At 27.9% G+C, this 26,600-nt stretch overlaps 3 protein-coding genes across 4 annotated transcripts; 1 reads left to right on the top strand and 2 right to left on the bottom strand.

Annotated features, from left to right (window-relative positions):
* Positions 1-6,102: 6,102 nt before the first annotated feature.
* On the bottom strand, positions 6,103-7,431 carry LOC111675481. Its single transcript, XM_023436249.2, has 3 exons — positions 7,242-7,431; positions 7,069-7,183; positions 6,103-6,999 (listed from the first exon to the last, which is right to left on the bottom strand). The coding sequence occupies exons 1-3, from the start codon at positions 7,329-7,331 to the stop codon at positions 6,329-6,331; spliced, it is 876 nt and encodes a 291-aa protein (XP_023292017.2). The 5' UTR covers positions 7,332-7,431; the 3' UTR covers positions 6,103-6,328.
* A 2,533-nt stretch (positions 7,432-9,964) lies between these two features.
* On the bottom strand, positions 9,965-13,308 carry LOC111675472. Its single transcript, XM_023436239.2, has 3 exons — positions 12,475-13,308; positions 10,849-10,936; positions 9,965-10,675 (listed from the first exon to the last, which is right to left on the bottom strand). The coding sequence occupies exons 1-3, from the start codon at positions 12,601-12,603 to the stop codon at positions 10,215-10,217; spliced, it is 678 nt and encodes a 225-aa protein (XP_023292007.2). The 5' UTR covers positions 12,604-13,308; the 3' UTR covers positions 9,965-10,214.
* A 1,720-nt stretch (positions 13,309-15,028) lies between these two features.
* LOC111675464 (ubiquitin thioesterase trabid) lies at positions 15,029-22,837 on the top strand. 2 transcript variants are annotated; one of them, XM_023436231.2, is made up of 10 exons: positions 15,029-15,227; positions 18,738-19,205; positions 19,269-20,028; positions 20,090-20,327; positions 20,394-20,498; positions 20,570-21,188; positions 21,247-21,491; positions 21,552-21,763; positions 22,406-22,554; positions 22,622-22,837. In XM_023436231.2, exons 2-10 carry the CDS (start codon positions 19,078-19,080, stop codon positions 22,701-22,703), a joined length of 2,538 nt encoding a protein of 845 aa, XP_023291999.2. In that variant the 5' UTR covers positions 15,029-15,227; positions 18,738-19,077; the 3' UTR covers positions 22,704-22,837. The 2 variants fall into 2 exon arrangements, with proteins under 2 accessions (XP_023291999.2, XP_046805512.1); XM_046949556.1 differs by lacking the exon at positions 15,029-15,227 and adding an exon at positions 15,262-15,452.
* The last annotated feature ends 3,763 nt before the right edge of the window (positions 22,838-26,600 follow it).

Below are 26,600 nucleotides of genomic sequence, written 5' to 3'. Positions count from 1 at the left end.
AAACTAACAAACTAACAAACTAACAAACTAACAAACTAACAAACTAACAAACTAACCAACTAACAAACTAACAAACTAACAAACTAACAAACTAACAAACTAACAAACCAACAAACTAACAAACTAACAAACCAACAAACTAACTATCTAACTAACTAACTAACTAACTAACTAACTAACTATCTATCTATCTATCTATCTATCTATCTATCTATTTATCTATATATCTATCTATCTATCTATCTATCTATCTATCTATCTATCTATCTATCTATCTATCAATCTATCTATCTATCTAACTAACTAATTAACCCTTTTTAAATTTTCTCTCCATTAAACGTAAATCCCTATTGAAAAACTCACAATATACCGGCATAGGCCATTTTCGGAAAATGTTCAATTATGTACCATGTCTTCTTCTAAAATCTAAAAAATTAATATAAAAACGTCAAAGTTGTATTCTCGAACTTTGCAAAAAAATTTTTGGAAGATGTTGCGTTTATCAGTTATGTACCGTATCTTCTAAAAAAGACATTTAAAATATCGTCAAAGTTGTTATTATACTTAGATGTGTATGCCAGCAAAAAAAGAACTTCCAAAAAAGCGAAAAAGAAGGAGAATTTACTCCATGGAATTACATAAAGAATCTGAAGATATGAAGATTTTAACACAGGCTTATCTTATGAGGTATGATTTTTATTTAATTCCAAATTCACTACATCTGAAGTCATTATTAGGATTAAAATTGTAGTATTTTAAACAAAATTGTAGTTTTTCGCTTCACTTCTATAGAAGGTAAACAAATTCACTTTGTGCAACTTTCGAAGTGGTGATAAATGTTACTTCTTTGGAAGTACTTCGTTTTATTTTAGCTGGGGATATTAAAGAAAAGGTAATTCTTGGATTTATTGTGGAAAGCATTAAACTTTATGTTTGAATTATAGAATACAACTACATAATTTGACTTAAATAATATTAACATAAATATGTTACACGCATTTATCAATCAACTCCAAAATAAAATGGATTTAATTCAAAAAATTTCAGTACAAAAAATATGCTTTCAATTTTAAAGAAAATTGGTTTCTTTTTGACGTGCCTTTTATTTTTGCAGGAATGACAGAACTCTAAATGATGCACAGTGCTATTATTTACATTTATTTAAAACAAAATTTTAACTTCTTTGTAAAAATATCTTCCTTTATCTCTTCTAAATATTACATTTAAATCATATAATCAACTCATATATAAAAATAACAATAATTAAAAAGTTGAAAAATCAACCTATTGTTTTACAATACAACAACTTGACAATACCACACAAGTTGTTTGCCCTAATATAGCCTTTTTACAATACCACCAACATTTATTATTTAATCAATACTAAAACTGAAACACGAGTTGTATTTATATTTTCATTCTTCAAAATTTATAAATAACAACTAACAAAAATGTAATCTGTTGTTAGCTAGAATTACATTAAGTATTAACTATTATCCTATTATTATAACATTCTATGACTATCTTTTTAATTCGATACAATTCATTTGTTAACAATTATCAAGAACCAAATTTTTACTATTCATAATTTGTTTTACTGCACAAACACAAGGAGATTCCCAATAAACACAGCTTACAAGTTAGTTTCTTATTAAAAAAAAGTGATACCAATAACAATAACAACAGAACAATGCTAAAGAAATCTAAATTGGCCCTTTTTTTACCACCAAGTTGCCATTATGTCTGGCTGATCCTGTTCAATATAAAATAGAAATCAACAACAACAATAACAAAACAAAGCCAAATGTTCTCTTGTGCAAGAAAAACTAGTTGAGTTTTTGTTCTCTACTGTGTTTTTCTTTTATTTTTTAGCTAATAAATTTTCCAATTAAAAAGGACTTGACATTTTGTATGAAATTTTGTAGTGTTTAAGCAGCAGCTACTTGCCACAGTGGATATCAACTCACAACAGGATTATGATGCAATATCAAATGTATGTGTATGTATGTCAGTGTATTGTAAGTGAGAGAGTGAAAAGGTAAATTTTAGGGTGGTTTTTAGCTCCCCTAATTATATGAATATGTTGAATTTGGTTTAATATAAAAAGTACTAAATTTGCTATAAAAAAGTACCTTTTTGAGGAATATAAGAAAATGTTTCGTTTGTAAAATATCTAAATTATAAAACAGTTTACCAAGAACTAGAACTGAACTAAAACTGAACTAGAACTGAACTAGAACTGAACTAGAACTGAACTAGAACCGAACTAGAAGTGAACTAGAACTGAACTAGAACTGAACTAGAACTGAACTAGAACTGAACTAGAACTGAACTAGAACTGAACTAGAACTGAACTAGAACTGAACTAGAACTGAACTAGAACTGAACTAGAACTGAACTAGAACTGAACTAGAACTGAACTAGAACTGAACTAGAACTGAACTAGAACTGAACTAGAACTGAACTAAAATTGAACTAAAACTGAACTAGAACTGAACTAGATCTAAACTATAACGAAACTAGATCTGGAGTAGAACTGATCTAGAACTAAACAACGGAATTTTTATTGAAAATTCACAACTTTCACTAAAAATTCATTCAAATCAATATGTTTTAAAAATGTATTATGTATTAAAAAAGTATACCATTGACAAAAACTGTTATATATGCATTTTTCATAAACTACATTTAATATAAGGAACCAATATACTAACGGTAACATCCCTTAAAGTATTCCTTACTTATCACCCTTACTCACCATACCATCATCATGGTGGCAATACACCATTTTTATTTTAATAATCAAAATGTTTTTTTACTCCATTTCAATTGAAAGTATAACAAAATTTTGCAAACAAAAAAAAACTGCCAAACAATTCTCAAGCAATATTCATTGTTTTATATTTTTAAAAAAGTCAATGATTTTTTTGATATTTGTATTAAATTCTAATATAGTTGATAATTTAAAGAAAATTTTACTCACAGCAGGATTCTAATTTCTTTCTCTTTTGGCAAGTGCAAAATAATTGTATAAAGATACGAATGTATTCTCTGAAAAGACAAACAGAGAGTTAAAGTCTGAAGGAGTCTGTCTGTGTGTGGCAATTTTCAATAATTATGTCGTTTGGTTGCAAAATTTTAACTAAAATAATAATAATAGCAAAAGTATTGAATTGAATTGAATTTAATACAATATTATTGATATATCTTTTTTGGCCAAAATTATTTTGTATTTAGGTTTTTGTATTTCTCAAAAAAGTAAATCACTTGGGACCACCAACAGTTGTTTGTTTACCTATTGTGGTGTCATCATTGCCAATGAATGAATAACATTATGGGGTTTCTTAATGTCGTCCTAGTAGGTATTATCATTGTTAGTTGTCTTAGGAAAATAAAGTAATTGTAACTGTGTATTTATTATAGTTCCATTGAAGGAGTTTTTTTCTTTATTTGCCAAATGTATAATTCTTTAAGATTTTTATTATGTTTAGCAATGCTAGTCCACAAAAATTGATACATCAATGTTTGTTTACCCATTTTCAGGCATTGTTGCGAAAATATTGACTCTATTAGCGAATTTCCAGCAGTGTGGGAATCTTAAAACTTTATTGTAATACTTACATATCTATATATCTTAGATTGTGGTTGAATATTGTTTTAATAAAAGCGAAGTATTTAAAAAGATTGCAATTTGAAACTAACTAGCCTTGGAAAATTGGAATTATTTAATAGTTCGTTTTGAGATTTCAAGAATAAATCAAAATCGATTCCAAGCAATAGTTCTTTCTATATACCTATCTATCTATCTATCTATCTATCTATCTATCTATCTATCTATCTATCTATCTATCTATTTATATATCTACCTATCTATCTATCTATCTATCTATCTATCTATCTATCTATCTATCTATCTATCTATCTATCTATCTATCTATCTATCTATCTATTAGACTATTTACTTGTAACTGCACTTAATTTTTTTGCTAATTAGAACATTAGAAAATCATCTTTACTAGATCCTTAATTAGCACATGCTACATTAACAACAATAATCCTTAAGTAATTCATCAAAATTCGGAAAAAAGACATAATTTCTTTACAAAATTGTCACAACAGTTTAAAAAAACGAAAAACTAACTTCCTTTCATAAGAATTGCTAATTACAACATCAGAACTCACAAGTTGATGTCACAATTCAAAAATATTAAAGAAAGCAAGAAAAAAATAATAAAAAAAACTCAAAAGTCATTTTTAACAAAACCAGGCTTATTGCAGTGTTTTGCAAACAAATCAATTATCCTGTTTAGAAAAAAATTAAAAAGAGGAAAAGGAAAACCTACTCATTATTTTTTAACATAATCAGACTTTATAAAAAACATAAAGGAAAGAGAAACAAAGTATTGGAAAAGTAATAGGAGCAAATAATGTCAACATTTAATTCTTCATCCATCACATTGATGACTTCCTTTTTCTTTTATACATGCTAACATAGCTTCATTGTATGTATGAATGTATTTGTGTTTGTCTGTCAGTTACTTCCTAATTTAGTTCTCTTTCCTTTTTATCCTGTTTTGAAATCTTAAAGATTTTCAACGTGTATGGTCCAGTATTTGATATAGTTGTTTTTGTTTGTATAAGCAACAAAATTATGACAATTTTATTTGTAATTGTTTGTATTTAGGGTTTGTTGAGAAACAAACTATATCATCATTAGGTGTTCTTTATTTTGGTCTAATTGTTTGGTAACATTTGATGGGAATTTTCCCTTTTTTATTTCTCTTGGGATATTATCAGCATCCTAATAGTGTTACATAAGGTCCTGTTTGTTGATGTGTATGTTTTCTAGTTGCTTTTGTTAACCACAGCAGTAAATCGATCACTTCCGTTTCTGTTACTAATAGACCACCACCCACTGTTTTTATTATTGGTTCGAAATCAGTTTGAATTATTGAAATTAGTTTCAATTTATTTTCTCAGTCAATATTAAATACTTGTTGTGGTTGTTGCTGTAGTTTATATTACCCGCAGTTTGAGTGACATTTCAATTTATTACAAATAAATTCTTTAAAATGTATTTATACATCTTTTTATTTTCATCCAAAATTGCAAAATTTTGCATGCAATAGTTATTTAAAACAACCCTCTAAATTTGCATTTGGTTCATTAAATTGGAAATTAATTGATCAACGACATTCTTTAAAAGAATGTAAATATTTAATTAGCTAAAAATATGTAAAAATTACATCCGAATTGAAATGTAGATAGATAGATAGATAGATAGATAGATAGATAGATAGATAGATAGATAGATAGATAGATAGATAGATAGATAGATAGATAGATAGATAGATAGATAGATAGATAGATAGATAGATAGATAGATAGATAGATAGATAGATAGATAGATAGATAGATAGATAGATAGATAGATAGATAGATAGATAGATAGATAGATAGATAGATAGATAGATAGATAGATAGATAGATAGATAGATAGATAGATAGATAGATAGATAGATACATAGGTAGATAGATAAAAAGATATATTGATGATAATAATGTATTTGTGTTAAGATTTAGTTAACAGCCTTTTTGTAAAACCTTGTATTGAATTTTGTATTTGAGAAATGTTTTGTATTTATATTCATTCGAAAATAAACTTTTACAATAAAAGGTTATGAGCCCAGGAAGCTCTTGAATAATAATTAAAAAAAATAAGTCAAGAAAACAATTTTTAGATAAATTAATAAATAAATTGAATCAAATGAATCAACATTTATATTTAGCTGAGAAGAAGTTTTATATAACAATTTATATGTTTATTATAAAGTGAAGTAGTTTTCCAAATCATAACTAAAATTAAATAAAAATATTTAAACATTTTTATAGAACCTTACAAACCAAAAGCCGTGATACACGGTTGTCAGATCTTACAACGTTGTCCGTAAAATGTTCAGAAAATGTACAACAATCGTCTGAACTTACAATTTTTCTTTTTTGCCAGAAAAAGCATTACTGAAAATATTGCAAGACAAAATTTGTAAGTTGTCAGTATTATTAGAGACTTACTGCCAACGTTGTAAGATCTAACAACCGTGTATACATAACTATTGTTGTAAAATAATTAAAATTTAGTCAATAAAATATTTAAAACCAAAATATTTTTCGTAGAGATTTTACTCCTTATAAGATCTTATGCAAAACTCTGACAGATATATTTTGAACTCAGGGTTTAATATACCTATTTATGATTATTTTTAAAACTACTCTATATTGATAAATAATCTTTACGGATAAAAACGTTAGCTTTTTAGCTGTCTAGTTTTCAATAAAATTCTAATCTAGCATCTGTATCGTCTATTGTTATATTATTTGGAACCTGATGCGGTTGCTTGCTAATACTATAGTTGCGTACTAATAACAAAACAAGATTAATGATGTGCAGTACCATGATAACAATTACCAAATAGTAGGAATAACCTAAGCTGGCATATCCTTCAGATGTAAACTTTAATTGTTGACGTAAAGTATCTGTTATGGCGATATTATAACGTAATTGACTGCCAAACAATGCACTCCAGAAAGCCAATGACCAAAAGCAACCAACAATTGCAATACCATTCCATATAAACAGACCAAAGATGTTGAAAATACGTTCAACAGGATGCCATTTCAAATTGATGGCCGAACAGATGAGGGAGGTAAGAGAGAAAGCGAAAGCTAGACAGAGAAACATAACACTAAAGATGTAAAGAGAAGCTGATATATACGCTGGCGTTTGGACTGGAGTATTTTTGTATTTGCTAGATGTTTTTGCAGTGTCATGGGAGTGCGTAGTGCTGGTGTCATTCGCATATTGTTTGGATTTAAAGAAACGCCTTTGTTCGCAAGGATCTAGATCTTGGCCATGTATGACTCGTCTTAATTCATCTTGTCTATGATCAGCGTCACTTTGACAGCTATACATGCAGGCATTTAAGTCAACATGACAAACGACTGGAATAGAAAAGTAGAAACAATAAATTTCTAATGTTAACTTTGTTTAAATTTCAAATTTGTTATTACTTGTTAATGAAAATTTCAAAGTTGAGGCCAACTGATGGCGCTCTATGGAACCGCTAAATAAACCATATGTCACATTACTCTGCAAGCGATCGGTTAAGACAGCAGTAGCTTCCAACTTTAAACGTAAATGAAAATTATTAATAAAAATCCAATTAAATTCTCACAAAACTTACCCAATGATCGGTACTTAAGGCAACTATATAACATATACAAGCCAATAAGGAGACTACTGTTGTGGACACAATAAATTTTTGTTGATTCATTTTTAAAATTCTAATTTATTTATTTTAAATCGTAAAATTTAACACTTTTCTCTTACATAAACTTAACTTTTTCAACTGAAATCAATTTTAAATCTAATAAATTGTTTCATTTTTAAGAATTCTATCTATTATTGTGGTCTTCGATACGCATATATTGATTCAATATCTTATCTGTCTGCAAAAAAAAGAAGGTTACTGTTAAAAGATAAAAAAATGAAAAATTTTTTAAAAACATCATCATGTTCATCATCGAGAAAAGAGAGTTATTCTTATAGAATTTTTATTTTAGTTAAAATATTTTTATGATAAACTAATAGTGAGTGTGTGTTTTATATTAATTTAATTTGTGTGAAGAGTTCAAGTTTTTTTTTTAAACTGGAACACGAAATTTATGCAACAAAATTAAAATTTATTTATAAATTTATATTTGAGACATATCTACATATAAATTTAACTATTGATCACCTTTATTTTTATCACATTTTAGCTTTGGATCACATAGAATATCGACTATAGATCAGTTTTGTTGTTGTTGTTGCTGGGGTTGTCAGCCCTTGGCCGAGTAATTCGTGTCTTTCGGGTGCGTAGAAACGGCTGTGGGGAAGGTTCCCCAGTCAATGAACATAACCAAACATTCCCTCCTGGGATATCATCGGAGAAGTCATCCCAATTTTAACATCACACAGTTTGATACTCCCCCGAGGCTTATCAGAAGAATCTTCGCATATACGAGAAAAAGATATACAGATATATGCACAATCCACTGGATCGGTCATCGTATTCGGCAGCTTTAAATGACATTCATAGAGACGCCATAAATTCCGCATTCGCAGGATACCGCATGAATATCGTACTTGCAGGTCGCCCATAGCAGACACAAAAGAAAACCTGCGAGCGGAAAATAACAATAGTTCTGGCACAATTAAGATCGGCATGGGGCAACAGGCTCAATGCCTACCGGTCACGTATAGAACGTGCCGTCCCCAACGAATGTTCTGCAAGTGGTCAGGCCCTCGTAACTTCACTCTGTCCAATGGATTAATGGACGCATCCAGTTGAAGTAGCCCAATTTTTGGTCCTGGACATTGATGTAGAACCCCCCAACTAGATTATTGTATAGTTTTAGCTGTTACAACAACAACTATAGATCAGTATATAGTTTGAACTACAGGTTAGTCTATAGGCTTAAGTATCGACTATAGTCTTAACAGATCAATATATAGTATTGACTATAGATTAGTCAATAGTATCGACCACTTACCAATCTATATTATAGACTATAGTTTCGAATATGATCGAAAATCCATAATCTCGACTATAAGCCAGTCACGACTGCAGATACTTCTATATTAATACCTATCACCCCTATTCCGCGTTTCGATTACGTTTACGGTCGAAAAACAGTATTCCAACAAAAAACTGAATCGTAAAAACAGAAGAAGCTATTTCATTTCGTTTCAATGCTTTACAAATTGTGAATTAGTTTTTGTAAGATGTTGTTTATGTCGCGGAGAGTCGAATCGAAATGCAGAATAACAAAGTTGCCAAACAGGAAAAAGTTCGATTCGAATTGAAATGCAGAATAGGGGCCTGTAGTTCAGTCTTGACTAAAGATCAGTTTCAACTACAAATCAGTCTATGACAATAGTTTATACTACAACTCAGGATATAGTCTCAACTATATATCAGTTTATAGTCTCGGCTACAGATTACTCTATAGTCTCGAGACTACAGATTATATTCCCATTTATAGATAATTCTACAGCCTTATCTATAGATAAGTTTAGACTTTAGAATATAAATTATGTGTTCTGTATCACTAGAGAATCAGTCTATAGTCTCAACTAAATCAGTCTGTAGTATGGACTATAGATCAATCTATTTTTTGTCTTGACTATAGAATATTGTAGATTTTACTATAGATCGGTATATAATCTATAGATTTGTCTTTCGTTTAGTCAAAAGTCTTACCGTCTATTGTGTATTAAAGTTTTGTTAACTATAATAATCGTTTTTGCATATGGCGGTTAACATTTGATCAGCCGATAGACATGACACAAAATCTACGGAATAGTTTATAGTCTCGACTGAAGATCTGTCTATATTTTTTATTATAGATATAGTATTGTCCATAGACAGTGTATAATCTTGACTTTAGGATTTCGATAAAACATTATATCAGACAATAACTTAGTTAATTTATTATTATTTCAAAATACTCCTTTTCAATCGCACAAAATGATTAATACGTTTCTTTTTTTTCCTTAAAATATTTTATTCAAAAACTTAACATTTTAAAATGACTTAAGTAACCATATTATTAAAATTAAAAAACCGTTTAAATTCAGTACAGTTATGTTTTTAAAAAATATTCAATGGTGTTAAATAAAAATCCAAAATATAAAAATATATTTTTTTATAAAATTAAAGTTATTAAGATACAAAAAATAAGTAGGAATTAATAAATGCGCAAGTATATAAAAAGAGGAATAAATTATTTTAATATAAACAGTTTCATTAGATTTTAAAACTATTGCTTAATTAAGTAAATTAAGTAATACTTGAAATATAAGTTTGTTTTAAAGAAATATTTTTATAAAACAAAAAAAAATTCAAAATATAAAGATAAAGCATGAATTTTCTATATAAATGTATTATAAATATATACACATATATGTATATGTATAAGTAAGTATTTAAAAGTTATTTACGAGATTCTTTTCTTAAATAACAAAGAGAAAAAAACATAAAGGCAATGTTGATAAATTGTACAGAAAGTTTTGTTCAGTTGGCTTTTCTTTCATTAATATTTCACTTTTAAGCGCTAGACATAAACATTGTTTTTTTTTAATCCATTATGAAATTTGCTTTGTTTATATTTTTTCAATACAACATTATAGCACTTTGATTCTTTTCCTCACTTGGTGGTTCCAAACTTTGACGATAACGATGTTCACAACGTCTGGCATATAGTAATATAATTAAATTGATTAAAACGACTAGAGTTGAGATGATGATCAAATAAAAACTATAACCCAATGAGGCTAAACCATGACTATACCAATTGAGTTTGTGATCCTCCACCGCCAATACATTATGCTGTAAATATTGAAAGAATTGTACCAGCCAACAGATAAAAGCCATTACTTGACTGGCAGCTGATGATATATTTGAGGCAATTAATACTAGCGTAGTGCCAGGTTTTTTGGAAGCTGAAGCTGCTTTTAAGACAGCAGCTATGGCTGAGATGGCACAACTTAGTAAACCAAAACCCGTGCCCAAAGCTGTGATGAGCCAAAGCCAAAAGTTCATGGTATCCGGTTGATTTTGTATGAAAGTGTAAACTGAAAGTAAAAAAAATGCAAATTTAAGTTAATATTACAGATGTAAAATATTTTTTTTAAAGTGTTTTCTAAAGGAAGATTATTATACATTTTAACAGTTCTTAAAACTTGTATATAATTAATTCCTTTAAAGATGAAACTTTTCTTTAAATTTCAAAATTTGATTAACATACCATCAACGGGATAACTGCGTACCCCAAATCCAGAATCTAATTCCTTAGTGCCATAAAATAATCCATAACTAACATCTCCAGACGATTCCTAAAAGGTAATAAAGAAATTTGTTTTACAAATTTAGTTGTAAATAATGCTATACGCACAATTGGGACGAACGACGAATTCTTCGGAACGAATTTTCGACGTCAGATATAGAACACACTAAAGAATATGAAAATATGTACAATCAGTGCGTATGACGAAATTCGTCGTACGTAACGAACTGTGCGATAGGTTTATTTATATTTCTTACGCAGACGAACGACGAATTAATTGGGGAAAATTGTTTTAAGACCAATTCTGGTAGCCGGAATTTTCTGAAATTTGGCGGTTGTGAGTACAGCTAATATTATATTCGAATATTCGAAATTATATTGGAAAATTCAATGTTATGTTCGAAAAAATTTTTATGGTCTTAAAATAATCTCTGCGTCATAAAAACTAAAAATAAAATTTTCGAAAATTCGAACTTAAGTTCGAAAAATTTTTTAAAGCCTTTAAAACCAGTTCTGGTGGCCCGAATTGTCTGAAATTTGACAGTTTGGAGAACACTTGATGACATTACAATGCTATGCTGGAATATTTAAAATTAAGTTTGAAAATTCGAAGTAATGTTCGAAAAAATTTTGAAGCTGTTAAAATAATCTCAAAATTGGGGATATTCACAAAAATATAATTTTAGTTCTATTCTAGGTCAATTTCTTACATTTTGTAATTTCGAAATAATGTTCGAATAAATTTTAAAGCTGTTAAAATTATCTCAAAATCGTGGAGATTCACAAAAATATAATTTTTGTTCCTTTTGCTTACTTTTTCCAATTTCGTACAAACAAATTTTGAAACAAATTCGCAGTACGAATAATTTGATTGTGTTCCATTCGACGAATTTACGAAACAAATTTTTTTCGACTAGTTCGTCGTGCTTTACGAAATTCGTCGTTCGTCCCAATTGTACGTAGGTATACCGTAAATTTGTATATTTTGATGTAAATTTTTATTGTTTCTTTATTTTCAATATTATATTCTTACTTAAACCAGAAAGTAAATATAATTTAAAACAAAATTTAAGATCTTAAGATTAATAAAAAGAATAAAAATTTGCAAAAAAAAAAACAAATTCAATAATTTATTTAAAACTTTGTCAAACATTACTTATATTTAATATAAAAATTGATTAAAAAAGATATTTTACTATGAAATCTAAAACTTTAGTATACAATTTTTTTTAAATTACAAAAATCTCAATTGAACACAATATTTTACTGAAAATTGATAAATTAATATAAATACATTGCAATCTCCCTAAAATTTACTATAAATATCGTCAATATTCCAAGATTGTCTATAAAATTCCAATCCTAACTTATGAATATTAACGAGAATTATATTGAAGAAGAATATGTTAATATTTAGTCATCATTTAATTCAAATTTTTACTATATACTCAAGAATAAATAAAAAATTATAATTGCGAAAACAAAACCGCAACAACAAAAAACTACACAACCACCTGCTGCTACAATTTGTTTATTTTGTTCTTCTTGTCTTTCTTTCATTACTTTTTTCAATTCTTATTTACTTACCGCTGAGTTACGTTTCTTAGGAGTTGCCTTCACCCAACTATTCGTGGTCAAACTGACCAGTAATAGACCAATAGCTATGCAACTACCAAAAAATGTGGAGAATACCAAAGCCCGAGTTCTTAAAGTCATTTCGTATGTTTTTATTACTTTTTCACGTAAATTATTAATAAAAAAATTAAAACCTTGTTTTATTAAATTAATGTATGTTGTAGTTTTTGGGGTCACAACACCAACCAACAGGCTCCCCAAAAAAAAGTAACAACAAAAAAACAGCAGCAAAAGCAAATTATTCAAAAAAGACTTAAACAATAAACTTGTTTGTTTACTTATTACGAAAAATCAAAAACAACAACTATTCCAAAAATTAGTTTTTAACAATTTCTTGGTATTCCTGAGTGTTATAAACAATAATTTTTTTATTATTTTAAGGGTTTTAAGATAGTTTTGTACTGGTCACAAATACAGTTCGTGAAGCCATAGAAAATTTTGGAATTTTCCTTTAAAATTTCACATTGATGATAAATTTTCACTTTTTAGTTAGTTTTTTTTAGTTTTAAACAAATATTTTTTTAATTTGTTTATATTTATAAGACAATTATTTAATTTAGTTGTTGCTTTAGTTAATTTTGTATTAAAAAGTATATTACAATTTCTTTGAGTTGTTTTAATTAAATATTTTAATAAATTAATCTCGTTGCCTTAGTGTGTGATCTTCGTTTAAGTTGAGTAGTTTTTTTTTATTTTCTTAATTGCACTGTTCTCTTTGTGTTCATTGTTCGCTTGCAATTATTGTTGTTGTCATTGTTCAAATTGTTTTGTTTGTTGCTTTGTTTACAACTTTCTTTTGTTGTAAATATAGAAAATTTGATAAATTGTTAAAATTATATTTATAAATTTCGTTTATTTTTAAAATACTTTAGTTAAAATTCTATTTAATTAATTATTTTGTAATTGTACTCTTGCACTTTTGTACGGCCTTATCGGCATATACAACTCTGTGCTTACTACATGCTATTGTGAATTGATTTTGTTTATGCAAATAAAAGAGCTGCCAGATCAAAAACTTTAAATACATATTTTTGATGTATTTACACAATGTGATTAATATAGAAATGTCCATATAAATATACTTATACAGTCAAGTCCGTTTTTATTAAAGCTACGTTCACACCTATCAAATAATTGACGAAAACGCGGTGACAACTAAAAAATCTACATTTTGATTTCCTTAAAATATATATTTATTTGCAGAAACATAATATATCTTTGACGACATTAGTTCAGAACGTCTTTATTATTTATTATAAAAAATCTACATTTTGATTTCCTTAAAATATATATTTATTTGCAGAAACATAATATATCTTTGACGACATCAGTTCAGAACGTCTTTATTATTTATTTCGACAATATTTGCAATTGCAAAAATCATGCAGTATCAAAAATAAATTTAGAAAAATTAGTGGTTACGTCGTTTTCATCAAATATTTGATAGGTCTTAACGTAGCTTAATAAAAGGAAAACAAAATATGCAAAAACACTTTTTATGGTGTGTCATATGGATTTATAAATAAGATATTTATATATAGCTTATAATTATCTTTTTTCTAACGAACTTAAAAAATTATGTTTTTTTTTCTAATTCCAAAACATTATTTATAGTATTAAATAAGCTTTTAAGATTATATAAAATAATATAAGTAAACTGTTCTGAAACTTCAATTCATGAATCTACGGCATATTATGGCTTACGTGGTAAGAAGAGATGTTTACTGTATTATCCAAATGTCGGGACTTGTAAAATAGCTCGTTATAACCGAGAATTAGTTATAACAGAATTCATAATAAACCAGTTTAACAGTAATATTGATTTAACTTAATAATAATCTATAAATAATAGTTTATATTCAAAAAATAATATTCTAATTTTTTCAAAAAAAAAAAAAAAAAAAAAAAAAATTTAAATAATCTTTATCCGAAACCAAACCATAGAATATGTAAATTACAAAATGAATGAAAATAAGTATTTACGGCCTAAATCCATTTAAAATATATACATTTTTTAATTATGTAGTTTTGCATAAATTTAATGACGTAATACCTCCAAATTTTAATAAAAAATTAATTTAGGGTCTCATTTTATAAAACGAAACGACAAAAGTTCCAAAAAATTTGTATGAAAAAATTTTCAAAAATTTTCCAGTATTCTTCATAATTGTTTTTAAGTTAAAATAAGGGCTCAAAAAAAATTATAATTTATCAATTTTGATTCCAATTTTTAGAAAAATTACAAAATTTTTTAGAAAATTGTCTAATATTTGTTAAAGGAAACTAAGACTAGGTTTAGAAAACAGGGTATTTCAATTTATATTAATACATAAACCGAAATAAAATTATTTGGATTCAGTCTAAATGGAGTATAACGGATTTTCACACTGAAATAATCTGTTAACTCTATTAAATTTCTTATTATTTACATTTCTATCATCTATCACCATTTTGACATTTCAAGTCGATAAGGCCGTTTTCATCTCGACATATATTTTGCAAGAATCATAAACACAAAACGTAAAACACATGAATTTGGTTAAAAGAAAATATCAGTGTAAAAAATTTTCGTTTTGTAAATTTACAGGAAAATTTATTAAATTCAATTCACATAATAAAATCCCTCAACTAAATAAGCAACAGCTAAAAAAGTACACAATAAATTAAATCATGAATAACTAAAGTAAATAAAGAAAATCAAAAGGGTAAATACCAAAAAAATATTTTAACGCGAATGAAAAATTTTGTTGTATATTGCCTAATGTAAATAATAAGAAAAAGTGCAGCAGGAAAACCAAAAAAAAGAAGAAAAATAATCATTGTACTTACTTTAGGAAGAGCCAAACCAACAACAAAGTGAAAGTTATATAGTTTTTTTTGGTTTTTAGTTTGGCGTTTTTGCAATAAATCTCAAAAAATGGAATCTCAAAGTAATAAAAAAAATAATTAATTAATAAGTGTATACATAATTATTAAACAAAAATATGCATGCAATGTTGTTGATTACAATTACGGAGGGCGAAGATAAACGAGCGGCTGATGAAGATGATAATATATGGACATTATTTATTTGGTTGGTTAGATCTCTATTGTGTGTTTGTTGTAGATGGAAGGCAAATTTGTAATAAATATTATGATGTGTATATATTATATAGACAAGTGCTAGTTGATAATTTTTGACTTTTGATTACTTTTGCTGCCCCAATCAAAACGCTACATCCAATAGGGCTGCAGCTGATGGCTGGCTGATATATTTTTGTTTAGTTTTTTTCTTTTCATATTTGTTTAATTTATTCATAAATAAATAGAATAGCAAAGACAAAATAAAAAATGAAATGATTTTGGCAAGCTACTACAGTAAATAAATATTTATATAAAAACAGTCTGTGCTTATAAACAAAAGAAAAGACAAAAACGTATGAAAAAAAAAAAAAAATGTTAATGGGTGTTGATGGCCACCAAATAAATAGGTTTGAGTTTTTTATTTCATTTCTTTCTTTAATTGTGTCTTGCGTCTGCCTCTTGGTCTATTTAATGGAGCACTCTATTGAATGAAAAATTGTATGTTTGTTACGACTGTTTCTATTTTAATTGCAATTTTCTTTACACATTTGTTTAGCCTAAATCTCACTATATATTGGAGAAGGTATTATGAGTCCATGCTTATGTTTGTAACCTATAGAAACATCCATCTAATGTATCTCACATCCATTAGCAGGATACTATTTTGATTACCATGGAACAAGAACAGTTAAATACACTTCGCAGGATGTTTAAAATGTTGATATCTAAGTATTCTTTATATTAAACTAGCATGCCTTAAATGTAAAAAGTACAAAAATCTCTCTCAATTAATTCTTATTAAATAAGTACCGTGTTTTCCGGTTAACCATTATAAGGAATCTAAAAGGTACCATTTGAAGAATATAAAAGTACTAAATAGTTCCCACTTACACAATATTATTCAGTCAAGGCCATGTATTTTAAAATAATGTTTCTAGGTTGAATATTTTAAAAAATTAAAAAAGTACTATTTATGAGATAAAAAGTACTAAAAAGTTGTCTCTTAAAGAATCTTATTCAATGAGGACTGTGTATGTTAAAAAGAGTACAATGTTTCCTCTTTTTGCTTAGAAATATACTTTATCGAGAATTAAGTATACAAAATGTTCCGTATTTAAATCTATATATCACAGATAAAACTCAAACGATTCATATCTACTACCAAACAATTCACTCGAATTTGGTCCTATATAGGCCTTAGTACTCGAATTCCAAAATAATATACCAATAGCTTATTTTGTGTAATAAATAAAATACTTTTTGAAAATTCATAAAATTGGGATTAATGAGTTTGAATAAAATTAAATTTCTCGTTTTTTTTTTCCTTTTTGGTACTTTTTTTCCCCAGTGAAACAGCAAAAATTTTATTACAATAAATATTACAGAGTTAGTCAGTAATTTAATAGGAATAATTCAATAAACCGAAAAAGTTTTCTTAATGTGCTAAAAAAGTACCATAAATACAGTTTTACAGCCAAAAAGGGGTGAATTTTAAAAAAGTACGAAACAGGTGTCTCATAATTTTGGGAGATGTATCCAAAATATTTATAAAAATTTTATTATTTTAATTAGTTCAAAAGCTATAAGGGGCCATAAAAGATACCAAAATCACCTTTGTTAAAAATTTTTATCCCTTAAAAGTACGAATTTGAAAAAAGTACCAGACACCCATCTGCTCATTTTTAGAGTAGATACAGGTACATTTAAAATTTTTCTTGTATCACTTATATTGTGTAAGATAATTAAGAAAAACTTTTTTATCCGTTTTTTACCCGTAAATGTACTAATTTCAAAAAATCCGTCCTTAGTGGGTCTACATAACCAAAAACACATCTACTGTCAAAATTTCATGATTCTAGGTTCAGCCGTTTGGGCTGTGCGATAATGAATCAGTCAATCAGTAACGCTACTCTTTTATATATATAGAAGATTATATTTTATAACTAGAACTGAACTCTCCAAAATATACTGTAGATTCCTTGTTTATAAGATTGCACATTTATGTATAATTTTAACAAAGTTTTTCTACATCTACAGATCACAAAAGCGTTGTTTGTAAACCTTATAAATAAAAAAAATTGTTTGTATATTAAAATTTGAAAATCTAACTTTTAAAACAAACATCCTAATTTAAGGACCAATTTATATCGAAGGTCATCATACAGTCGTTACATACTTTCTTACTTTATTTTTTTAAATAAATTTACTATCTTTGTTTGTTAAATAGTGATTATTTAATAATTTACTATAAACAGATGACCAGGAAGTCAATACCATTTAATTATATTTAACATGTTTATGTATATTTTTTAATGGCAAATTGTATAAAATATATAAATAAATTGCAAGAAAATCATCAACTAACGAATGAATAACAATAATAATGATGAAAACACAACAGAGAAGTGAGAAGAAAAACACATTACATTGGCATATTCTTCTTGAAAACGCTAGTGGCTAGTAAATAGTTGATGGGTTCATGATGAAGGCCATATATGACGTTTATAGAATTTCTTTTATTTTTTTCTCTTTCATTTAAATGAACTTTGATATCTTTTGACGAGTATAATGAATTATATTTTTTTGTTGGATTTTTTTTTTAGAATTGTTTATTCTTTATTATGGTTTTATTTAAAAAAGTGAAAGTATGCAAAAGATTTAATTAAAAAATAATTAATGAAAAAAAGACATGCATTCCCCTGTCTTGAGGAAAAAATAGATTTTTAAATTAAAATATCTTAAAAAGGTTTTTTTAATTCTAAAATACTAATTGTAAATTAACTTTCAATACTCTTAATCAACATCCTTTAAATTCGCTGAGTTTTCAGCTCGACCGCCACAAAATTTTCTTACTTTAGGATCTAAACTTAATAATATATATATGTTACTATATATAATTAAAATTTTATTTAGTCATAACATCTTTTTAGGCAGAATTTTCTATGAGTCATAAATTGTAAATAACTTTCAGTTACAAGTACTATTTAAATGCAATCAAACCAATTGCAAACACATATACCAAAATAACTTTAAAAATCCACAATCCATATTGATATAATTGAACAATTTTAAAACAAATTTTACCAAAATATTATTAAAACTACTTAATGGCAATTTAAAATTTAATATCATAATTTATATTTTCTTTACAGTGTTAATCTATTATTTTCTTCATTAATTCAATGATAAAACGAATTTCGTAAACTTTATCAACTAAACAATCATAGAGTAAATTCTTCTTTTTTTTTATATATATAAAAAAAAAAGCTGCAAACAAATATTAAAGCCAAAACTATTCCTAAATTAGCACTAAAATACAAATAAACGTTAAACGTTTATTTTTTCTAATAAATTTTAAAAACTAAAGTTTAAAACGAAACTACATTACACAGCTGCAGCGCTTTAAACACACGCATTAGAAAAATAGAACTAAGCGGTTGCTGTTGTCGCTGTGAAACTGTTTTTCCTTTAAACAGGAGTAAACAATTGAATATGTGCGATTCTGGTACGAAACAACAAAAATGGACATGCGATTATTGCACCTACGAAAATTTTCCCTCCGCTATAAAGTGTACAATGTGTAAAGCTGTTAAGCCTATGGTTAATGAAGATATATTCAGGTTAGTTTTGAAAATAAAAAAAAAAATTATAAATGTAAATTAATCAATGGATATTTTTCGCAGACTTAGCCCTCCTCAAATATCCTATGAAACCGAAGGTGAGGCCCGTGGTGCTGCTGTAGCGGCTGATGTTATAGATGTAGAACCATCTAGTTTTAATGCCTACTCACGCCCCTCACAAGATACCCATATTACAGCCGGAGCTGCTACGGCCAATGATAGTAAATGGTCTTGTAAAATGTGTACTTATTTAAATTGGCCGCGTAGTTTACGATGTGTTCAATGTTATACGAAACGTGTTAATGCTTCAGATAACACTCCCTCGCAAGATATTGGTGCTATTTCTGTGGCCTCCTTTAAACAGCAGCAGCAACAACAACAACGGCCCACAACTCCTCAATGTGAATTAGTAGAAAATATCAACTCAACTTTACAAAAACAGCATAAACGTTTAAGTGAAAATTTAGATCCAAAATCCATTATAGATTGTGGTTCAATGGCCGAAGCAATCATTACAAATTCACCACATCATATACAGCATAACCCGCAACAACTGCAAGAGAGGCTAAGTAAATTACATATAGCAGCAACAAATATTGATGCAGAAATGAATGCTAGTAATAATGCAGCCAGTGCTAATGCTGCTGCTACCGGAGCTGCCGCCCAACGTCTAAGTCCTGTCGATGGTTCCACAATTCATCTCAATAATCTCGCCAATAGTTCACAAACTCAACAATTAACTTCACAATCCACCTCTACATCTGCTACCACATCCTCCTCTAATCCTCAACCACCAAATTATGTTAAAAAATGGGCCTGCAATGTAAGATTCGGTTTATGAATTAATGTATTTGTTCTTTTTTTTAACGTGTTTTACTTTTTAGACTTGTACTTATGAAAACTTTCCAAAAAGTCTCAAATGCTCGATGTGCGGCATTCCTCGTGATAGCAATAGTTCTTCAGGAGGTGGTGGCGGTGGTGTTGGTAGCAACGCTGCTCATAGCATTGAGAATAATGCCAGCGGTATTAGTAATAATCAAACAAATGTAACCTGCAGTGATAAATTGAATGATACCGTCTCATCGAATAATTCCTTCAATAAACAAAATATTTATCAATTGGGTAAGTGAAAAACAAATGGCCGTTAGAAAGATTTTTGTTCTTTAAATTATAAATTTTTCTTTTCAGGTTCAGATACTATAAACAACTGTGATACGATGCAAGAAAGACAAGAACGGCGAATACGTCAAATAAGGCGTCAAGTAGATTGGCAGTGGTTAAATGCCTGTTTAGGTAATAACTAATTTACTATTAAATATGATTTTTTTGAAAGATAATTCATTTTCACTTTATTGTACCTTTAGGAGTCGTTGAGAACAACTTTAGTGCGGTAGAAGCGTACTTGTCGTGTGGCGGTAATCCTGCACGATCTTTAACCAGTACTGAAATAGCAGCTCTTAATCGCAACTCAGCCTTTGATGTCGGTCATACACTGATACATTTGGCCATACGCTTTCATCGCGAAGAAATGTTACCCATGCTATTGGCACAAATTTCCGGTTCTGGCCCGGGTATTAAGAGAGTACCCTCATATGTGGCACCTGATCTGGCAGCTGATATACGTCGTCATTTTGCAAATATGTTGCGTATGCGCAAGTCTATGTTTCCCTGTACGTACGTACACGAGCATGCGACATTTTCTCTGCCGGCAGAAATTGAAGAATTACCTTTGCCCATACAAGAGCAACTATACGATGAGCTGTTAGATCGTGATGCCCAAAAACAATTGGAAAATCCACCACCAGCCTTAAATTGGTCGTTGGAGATAACAGCCCGCTTGGGTTCTAGATTAATGGTTTTATGGAATCGTAGTGCTGGTGATTGTTTGCTGGACTCAGCCATGCAAGCCACCTGGGGAGTTTTTGATCGTGATAATATATTGAGAAGAGCCTTGGCTGATAGTTTACATCAATGTGCACCCATGTATGTTTAAATGTTAAAACAATCTAAATATTTATTAATATATAAATTTATCTTAAAGTTTCTATTCACGCTGGAAAGAATATGAAATGGTTCAGGCCTCTATGCTCCACTTTACCCTGGAGGAAGCTCAGTGGCAGGAGGATTGGACCACATTATTATCGTTAGCCAGTCAACCAGGCGCTTCTTTAGAACAATTGCATATTTTTGCTTTAGCCCACATTTTACGTAGACCTATTGTGGTTTATGGTGTTAAATATGTTAAAAGTTTTCGTGGTGAAGATATTGGTTACGCTAGGTTTGAAGGTATTTTTGTTGTTACACGATATATTTAAAATTTTGTTTTACATTTTTATATCTTTATAGGACTTTATTTGCCTTTATTTTGGGATCAAAACTTTTGTATAAAATCCCCCATAGCTTTAGGTTATACACGTGGGCACTTTAGTGCCCTTGTACCCATGGAACCTTATGCTCGCATTGATTTGCGTCGTGATGAACCAGAGGATGTAACATACTTGCCGTTAATGGATTGTGAATCGAAATTATTGCCAATACATTTTTTAACTCAAGCGGAGGTAAGATATATTAAGAGAATAAAATAGATAGATAGATAGATAGATAGATAGATAGATAGATAGATAGATAGATAGATAGATAGATAGATAGATAGATAGATAGATAGATAGATAGATAGATAGATAGATAGATAGATAGATAGATAGATGGATAGATGATAGATAGATAGATAGATAGATAGATAGATAGATAGATAGATAGATAGATAGATAGATAGATAGATAGATAGATAGATAGATAGATAGATAGATAGATAGATAGATAGATAGATAGATAGATAGATAGATAGATAGATAGATAGATAGATAGATAGATAGATATATAGATAGATAGATAGATAGATAGATAGATAGATAGATAGATAGATAGATAGATAGATAGATAGATAGATAGATAGATAGATAGATAGATAGATAGATAGATAGATAGATAGATAGATAGATAGATAGATAGATAGATAGATAGATAGATAGATAGATAGATGGATGGATAGATAGATAGATAGATATATAGATAGGTGGATATATAGATATATAGATAGATAGATCGATAGATCAATAGGCAGACAATTCAGAAACACAGGAAAAATGGAATCATAAAATCGCATACATTTTTTACATGGAAACATCTTTTATTTTTAGATGGGTCGTGAGGAAGCCATTATGCGACAATGGCTAGATGTCTGTGTCACAGAGGGTGGCCTTTTAGTTGCCCAACAAAAACTACGCAAACGTCCGCTTTTAGTAGCCCAAATGCTAGAGGAATGGTTGAACCATTACCGCAGAATAGCGTGAGTATTTCCATTTAATTTTTAAGAAAGAAACATTTCTAAATATACAAAATCATGATTTTAACAGACAAGTGATTACGGCACCATTTGTACGAAGGGCCCATCAACAAATCGGTTACTCTAGTGAAGGCGATTCAGATGAAGAGTAAGTCTGCAACACAATGTTATTTTTATTTTAGTTTTTTAAGAAATTTGCTTAAAAACAACAAAAACATCTACAATGATATATTTGATATGAATTTAAATATTTTTAGTAGTGGAATGAATACCTTTTTAAATTTTGTTTGTTTTATTTCGAAATAGTTAAAACTAAACTTTATTATTAAAAATATAAAAAATTGCAAAATACATATTAATTATAAAAAACAAACCCGTGTTATATAAATGTTACAAAAAACAATTCTTTTAAAGAAAAAATCCCCAAGAAAAAAAAACACTCACTTTTTATTAGCTAAAATTTTAAATTAAAAAAAATATAAAATTGGAATCAAAAATATTAATAAAACAAAATACAGTGGGTGGAGTGTGAATGTGTTAAATTATTAAAATATGTATGAGAGTAATAATAAAAAATCTTAGATAAAATTACAAGGGATTATATTTGAAAAAATGCAAAAATAAGCTAAAAAAATAACAAAAAATAAATGTTAAAACATAAAAAACCCCAACCAGCACTTTAACAAAATTTCTAGTGGTTTTTAATTTTAGTGCATTAATAAACAATTATTTTTTCTTTGTTTTTTCCTTAAACAAAAGAAAAATTATAAGAAAAATGAAATAAGTTTTAAGCTAAAATTAGTTTCTTATATTTTTTTTAATGATTATTGTCTCTCCCCAGTGCCGGTGATTTTAAATTAAACAAACAAAAAGAGTTTAACATTTTTATTATATAAAGTAAATAATTTATAAATATAAAAAAGGCAGTAAATTAAACATTAAAGAAAACTCTATTATATACAACAATACTTTTTTTAAAAGAAATTAATTATAATAAAAATAAATTAATATATTAAATAATATGTACTACATACATTATAAATGGTATTTAAGATAAACAAAAAGAATATTTAAAAAAATAGTTGTTTTATTATATTTTATTATTTAATTAGTTTTTCGATTTTCTCTTTTTTTGGATTTAAAGATTTTATTATTAATTAATTATATATATACATATACGTACATAATATAATAATATAATATGATGAATAAACTGAATTATTTTGTTGGTAATGTTATTGAATAATAATAATAATGAATTAAAAATAAACAAACAAATTAAAACAAAATGATTCTTATATTATTATACAAAATGAATAAAAAACATCTAAAAAATATGAAAATAAATATTTAGAATAGTATACTTTGCTCTTTTAAAGAAGGCAGAAAAGAAATTTCAACGGGCGACTTATTTTAGAACCTTTTAGAAGAGCTGCTAAAAGGTTCAATCCAAATATTTGCATTAAAACGTTTTTTCACGCTTTTCTTTTCCAACCACTGGATGAGCTTTTGTGACGACTTACCACTGCCCCATTGTGTATATAACACGCAGGTGGCTATTCACTTATATGGAATTTCCGTACCGAAGTGCGAATCCATCTCTTAGTCACAGAAAATACACTGTGGTATAACACACAGGACGTTCCCACGACAATCGGTTCTTCGCACCGGAACGATCAAGGATTGTCAACCCAGCCACACCGACACACAGGTAAAAACATACCTGGACAAGGCAGGAAAATTCAATGGTATAACTTGTATAAGATATCTTATTCATCCGACACACTTATATCAGAACAACTTACGACAGACCCACTCACTCACATACATCCTGTATCATATACATTTAACACCAACAAATTTTCTACGCTTAGGACGGGTTTCTTACTCCTCAGTTAATCTAGGCTTAACTTGCAGTTAGAATAAACTCGGAACAAATTTAAGCGGACTTTAACCGATGATTGTGTTTTTCAGTTTTAGATTTAAGTTCAGTTAACTTTGTTAGTATTGCCAACTTTTCACTCAAAAACATAAACAATGAACAGCTGTTTTTTGCAAACAATACTTTTGTAAAATGGAAAATTTTGGAAAAATGTTAAATAAACATTTAAAATAATAATAAATAAACCAATATAAATCAGAAAATTGCAATTTACTTAAAATATTAAGTTTTTGTTCTTCCGAAATCATTGTTTTATTGTTTTTGTTAATTATGTTTTCTTACTTATAACTTGAGTTTAATTGGACAATTACACTCAGTTAAAGATAATCTTCATTCTTTGGTTAAACCTGGATTAATATATGTTTCGTTTTTTTTCAGTTATCAGTAAAGTTACTTATTATCTTAGTTTAACTGAGTGAATTGTCCAATTAAACTCAAGTTATAAGTGAGAAAACACAATTAACAAAAACAATGATTTCGGAAGAACAAGAACTTAATATTTTAAGTAAATTGCATTTTTCTGAATTGTTTTGTTTTATTTATTATTGTTTTAAATGTTTATTTAACATTTTTCCAAACATTTTCATTTCACAAAATTATTGTTTGCAAAAAACAGCTGTTCATTGTTTATGTTTTTGAGTGAAAACTTGGCATTACTAACAAAGTTAACTGAGCTTAAATCTAAAACTGAAAAACATAATTATCGGTTAAAGTCCGCCTAAATTTGTTCCGAGTTTAATCTAACAGCAAGTTAAGCCTAGTTTAAATGAGAAGTAAGAAACCCACCCTAAGTAACTTTAATGATAACTGAAAAACACGAAACATATATTAAACCATTTTTAACCAAAGAATGAAGATTATTTTTATCAGAAAAACTCGCCCTTAGTACTCTTCCCTTGAATTTGACTTTAAACCACAGCCACCCGAAGGAATCTCAACCAACTGACCAGACAGGACAAGTCCTGCGGTCAACTAACCACCCGTAGTACCAGATTATTTTGTTCTCTGGTACGACCACATTTGTGTGTGTAAAAACAAGTACTGATTATTCAGAGAATTTAAAAAACAAGTTGAATGTCGGGCATGGACAGAGATGTCAATCCTCCCATTTTAAAAAAAGACCACCCATTTTTCTCTTAATAAAATATGTATATACTACACCACATCCAATTGTATACCAATCACATCCAATTTTGAATTTCAGAAATTTTACACAAAAATTCTATTAACAATTTCTGAAATATAAAATTCTGAAACACAAATGGAAATTTTTAAAATACAACTGTAAATTTCAGAAATAAAATAGGAATTAATACTTAAGTTAAATTTAACTTTTTTGAAATAATAATGTAAAATTCTGAAATACAAATGGAAATTTCTGAAATACAATTATAAATTTTTGACCAAAAAAATAATTATAAATAATTCTCGAAATTTCCCTTCTTTTACCATTGGAAGAGAGAGTCTTAGTTAAGGGATTTAACAGGCAGTGTCTACTGCTGTTAACTAACAGCATGTTAAGAAAAATTATCGTTAACAGAATTTTTACAAGTATAAAATAAGAGTTACCACACCTTACATAAAATGTCGTAAACTTTTTGTGAATTAATTTAAAAAATCTACTTTTGGTAAATAAAATAAAAAATTTTTTAATGAAACAATAAGTGATATGAGTAGGACGACTTTTTGGTACTTTGTTCATAAAAATATACTTTTTGAAATTTTTATTATATGCAATTAAAAACAAGAGAATAAGCAAATTGGGACTGGAAGTAAGTATGAGAAGACAGATAACCTTTAAAAGGCAGTTTATTTTGGTACTTTTTTTGATTTTTCTAAAATATTTAAAAACCCTAGAAATATGAAAATTTATCATATTGCTGGGCCTACGAATAATTTTATCGAAAAAAGTAGAAGACTTTTTTCCAAAAAGTCGATAACTTGAGCAACGTCTATAAAAAATATTTTTATATAAATATTTTTTATTTATTTATAAAAATATTTAAAAACATTTCAAAATTCTTCATTTTTTTCTCAAGTGGTTTTTAATATATGTTTCTTTTTTGAATTTTTATGCGTTACGATGATTAAAACATTGTGAAATTAA

This window comes from Lucilia cuprina, chromosome 4 (genome assembly GCF_022045245.1).
Source record: "Lucilia cuprina isolate Lc7/37 chromosome 4, ASM2204524v1, whole genome shotgun sequence".
NCBI classification, from domain to species: Eukaryota; Metazoa; Arthropoda; class Insecta; order Diptera; family Calliphoridae; genus Lucilia; species Lucilia cuprina.
The sequence above is the reverse complement of the archived record's forward strand: the minus strand, read 5'-3'. Positions and strand labels throughout refer to the sequence as shown.

Coding starts and splice junctions, on each gene's coding strand:
- LOC111675481 (XM_023436249.2), bottom strand. CDS start 7,331: ATGAATCAACAAAAATTTATTGTGTCCACAACAGTAGTCTCCTTATTG. Junction 7,184..7,241: donor CCTTAAGTACCGATCATTGG/GTAAGTTTTGTG, acceptor TTACGTTTAAAG/TTGGAAGCTACTGCTGTCTT. Junction 7,000..7,068: donor TTTGAAATTTTCATTAACAA/GTAATAACAAAT, acceptor TTTCTATTCCAG/TCGTTTGTCATGTTGACTTA.
- LOC111675472 (XM_023436239.2), bottom strand. CDS start 12,603: ATGACTTTAAGAACTCGGGCTTTGGTATTCTCCACATTTTTTGGTAGT. Junction 10,937..12,474: donor CTAAGAAACGTAACTCAGCG/GTAAGTAAATAA, acceptor ATTACCTTTTAG/GAATCGTCTGGAGATGTTAG. Junction 10,676..10,848: donor ACGCAGTTATCCCGTTGATG/GTATGTTAATCA, acceptor TTTTACTTTCAG/TTTACACTTTCATACAAAAT.
- LOC111675464 (XM_023436231.2), top strand. CDS start 19,078: ATGTGCGATTCTGGTACGAAACAACAAAAATGGACATGCGATTATTGC. Junction 21,189..21,246: donor TTACATCAATGTGCACCCAT/GTATGTTTAAAT, acceptor TTTATCTTAAAG/TTTCTATTCACGCTGGAAAG. Junction 21,492..21,551: donor TGGTTACGCTAGGTTTGAAG/GTATTTTTGTTG, acceptor ATATCTTTATAG/GACTTTATTTGCCTTTATTT.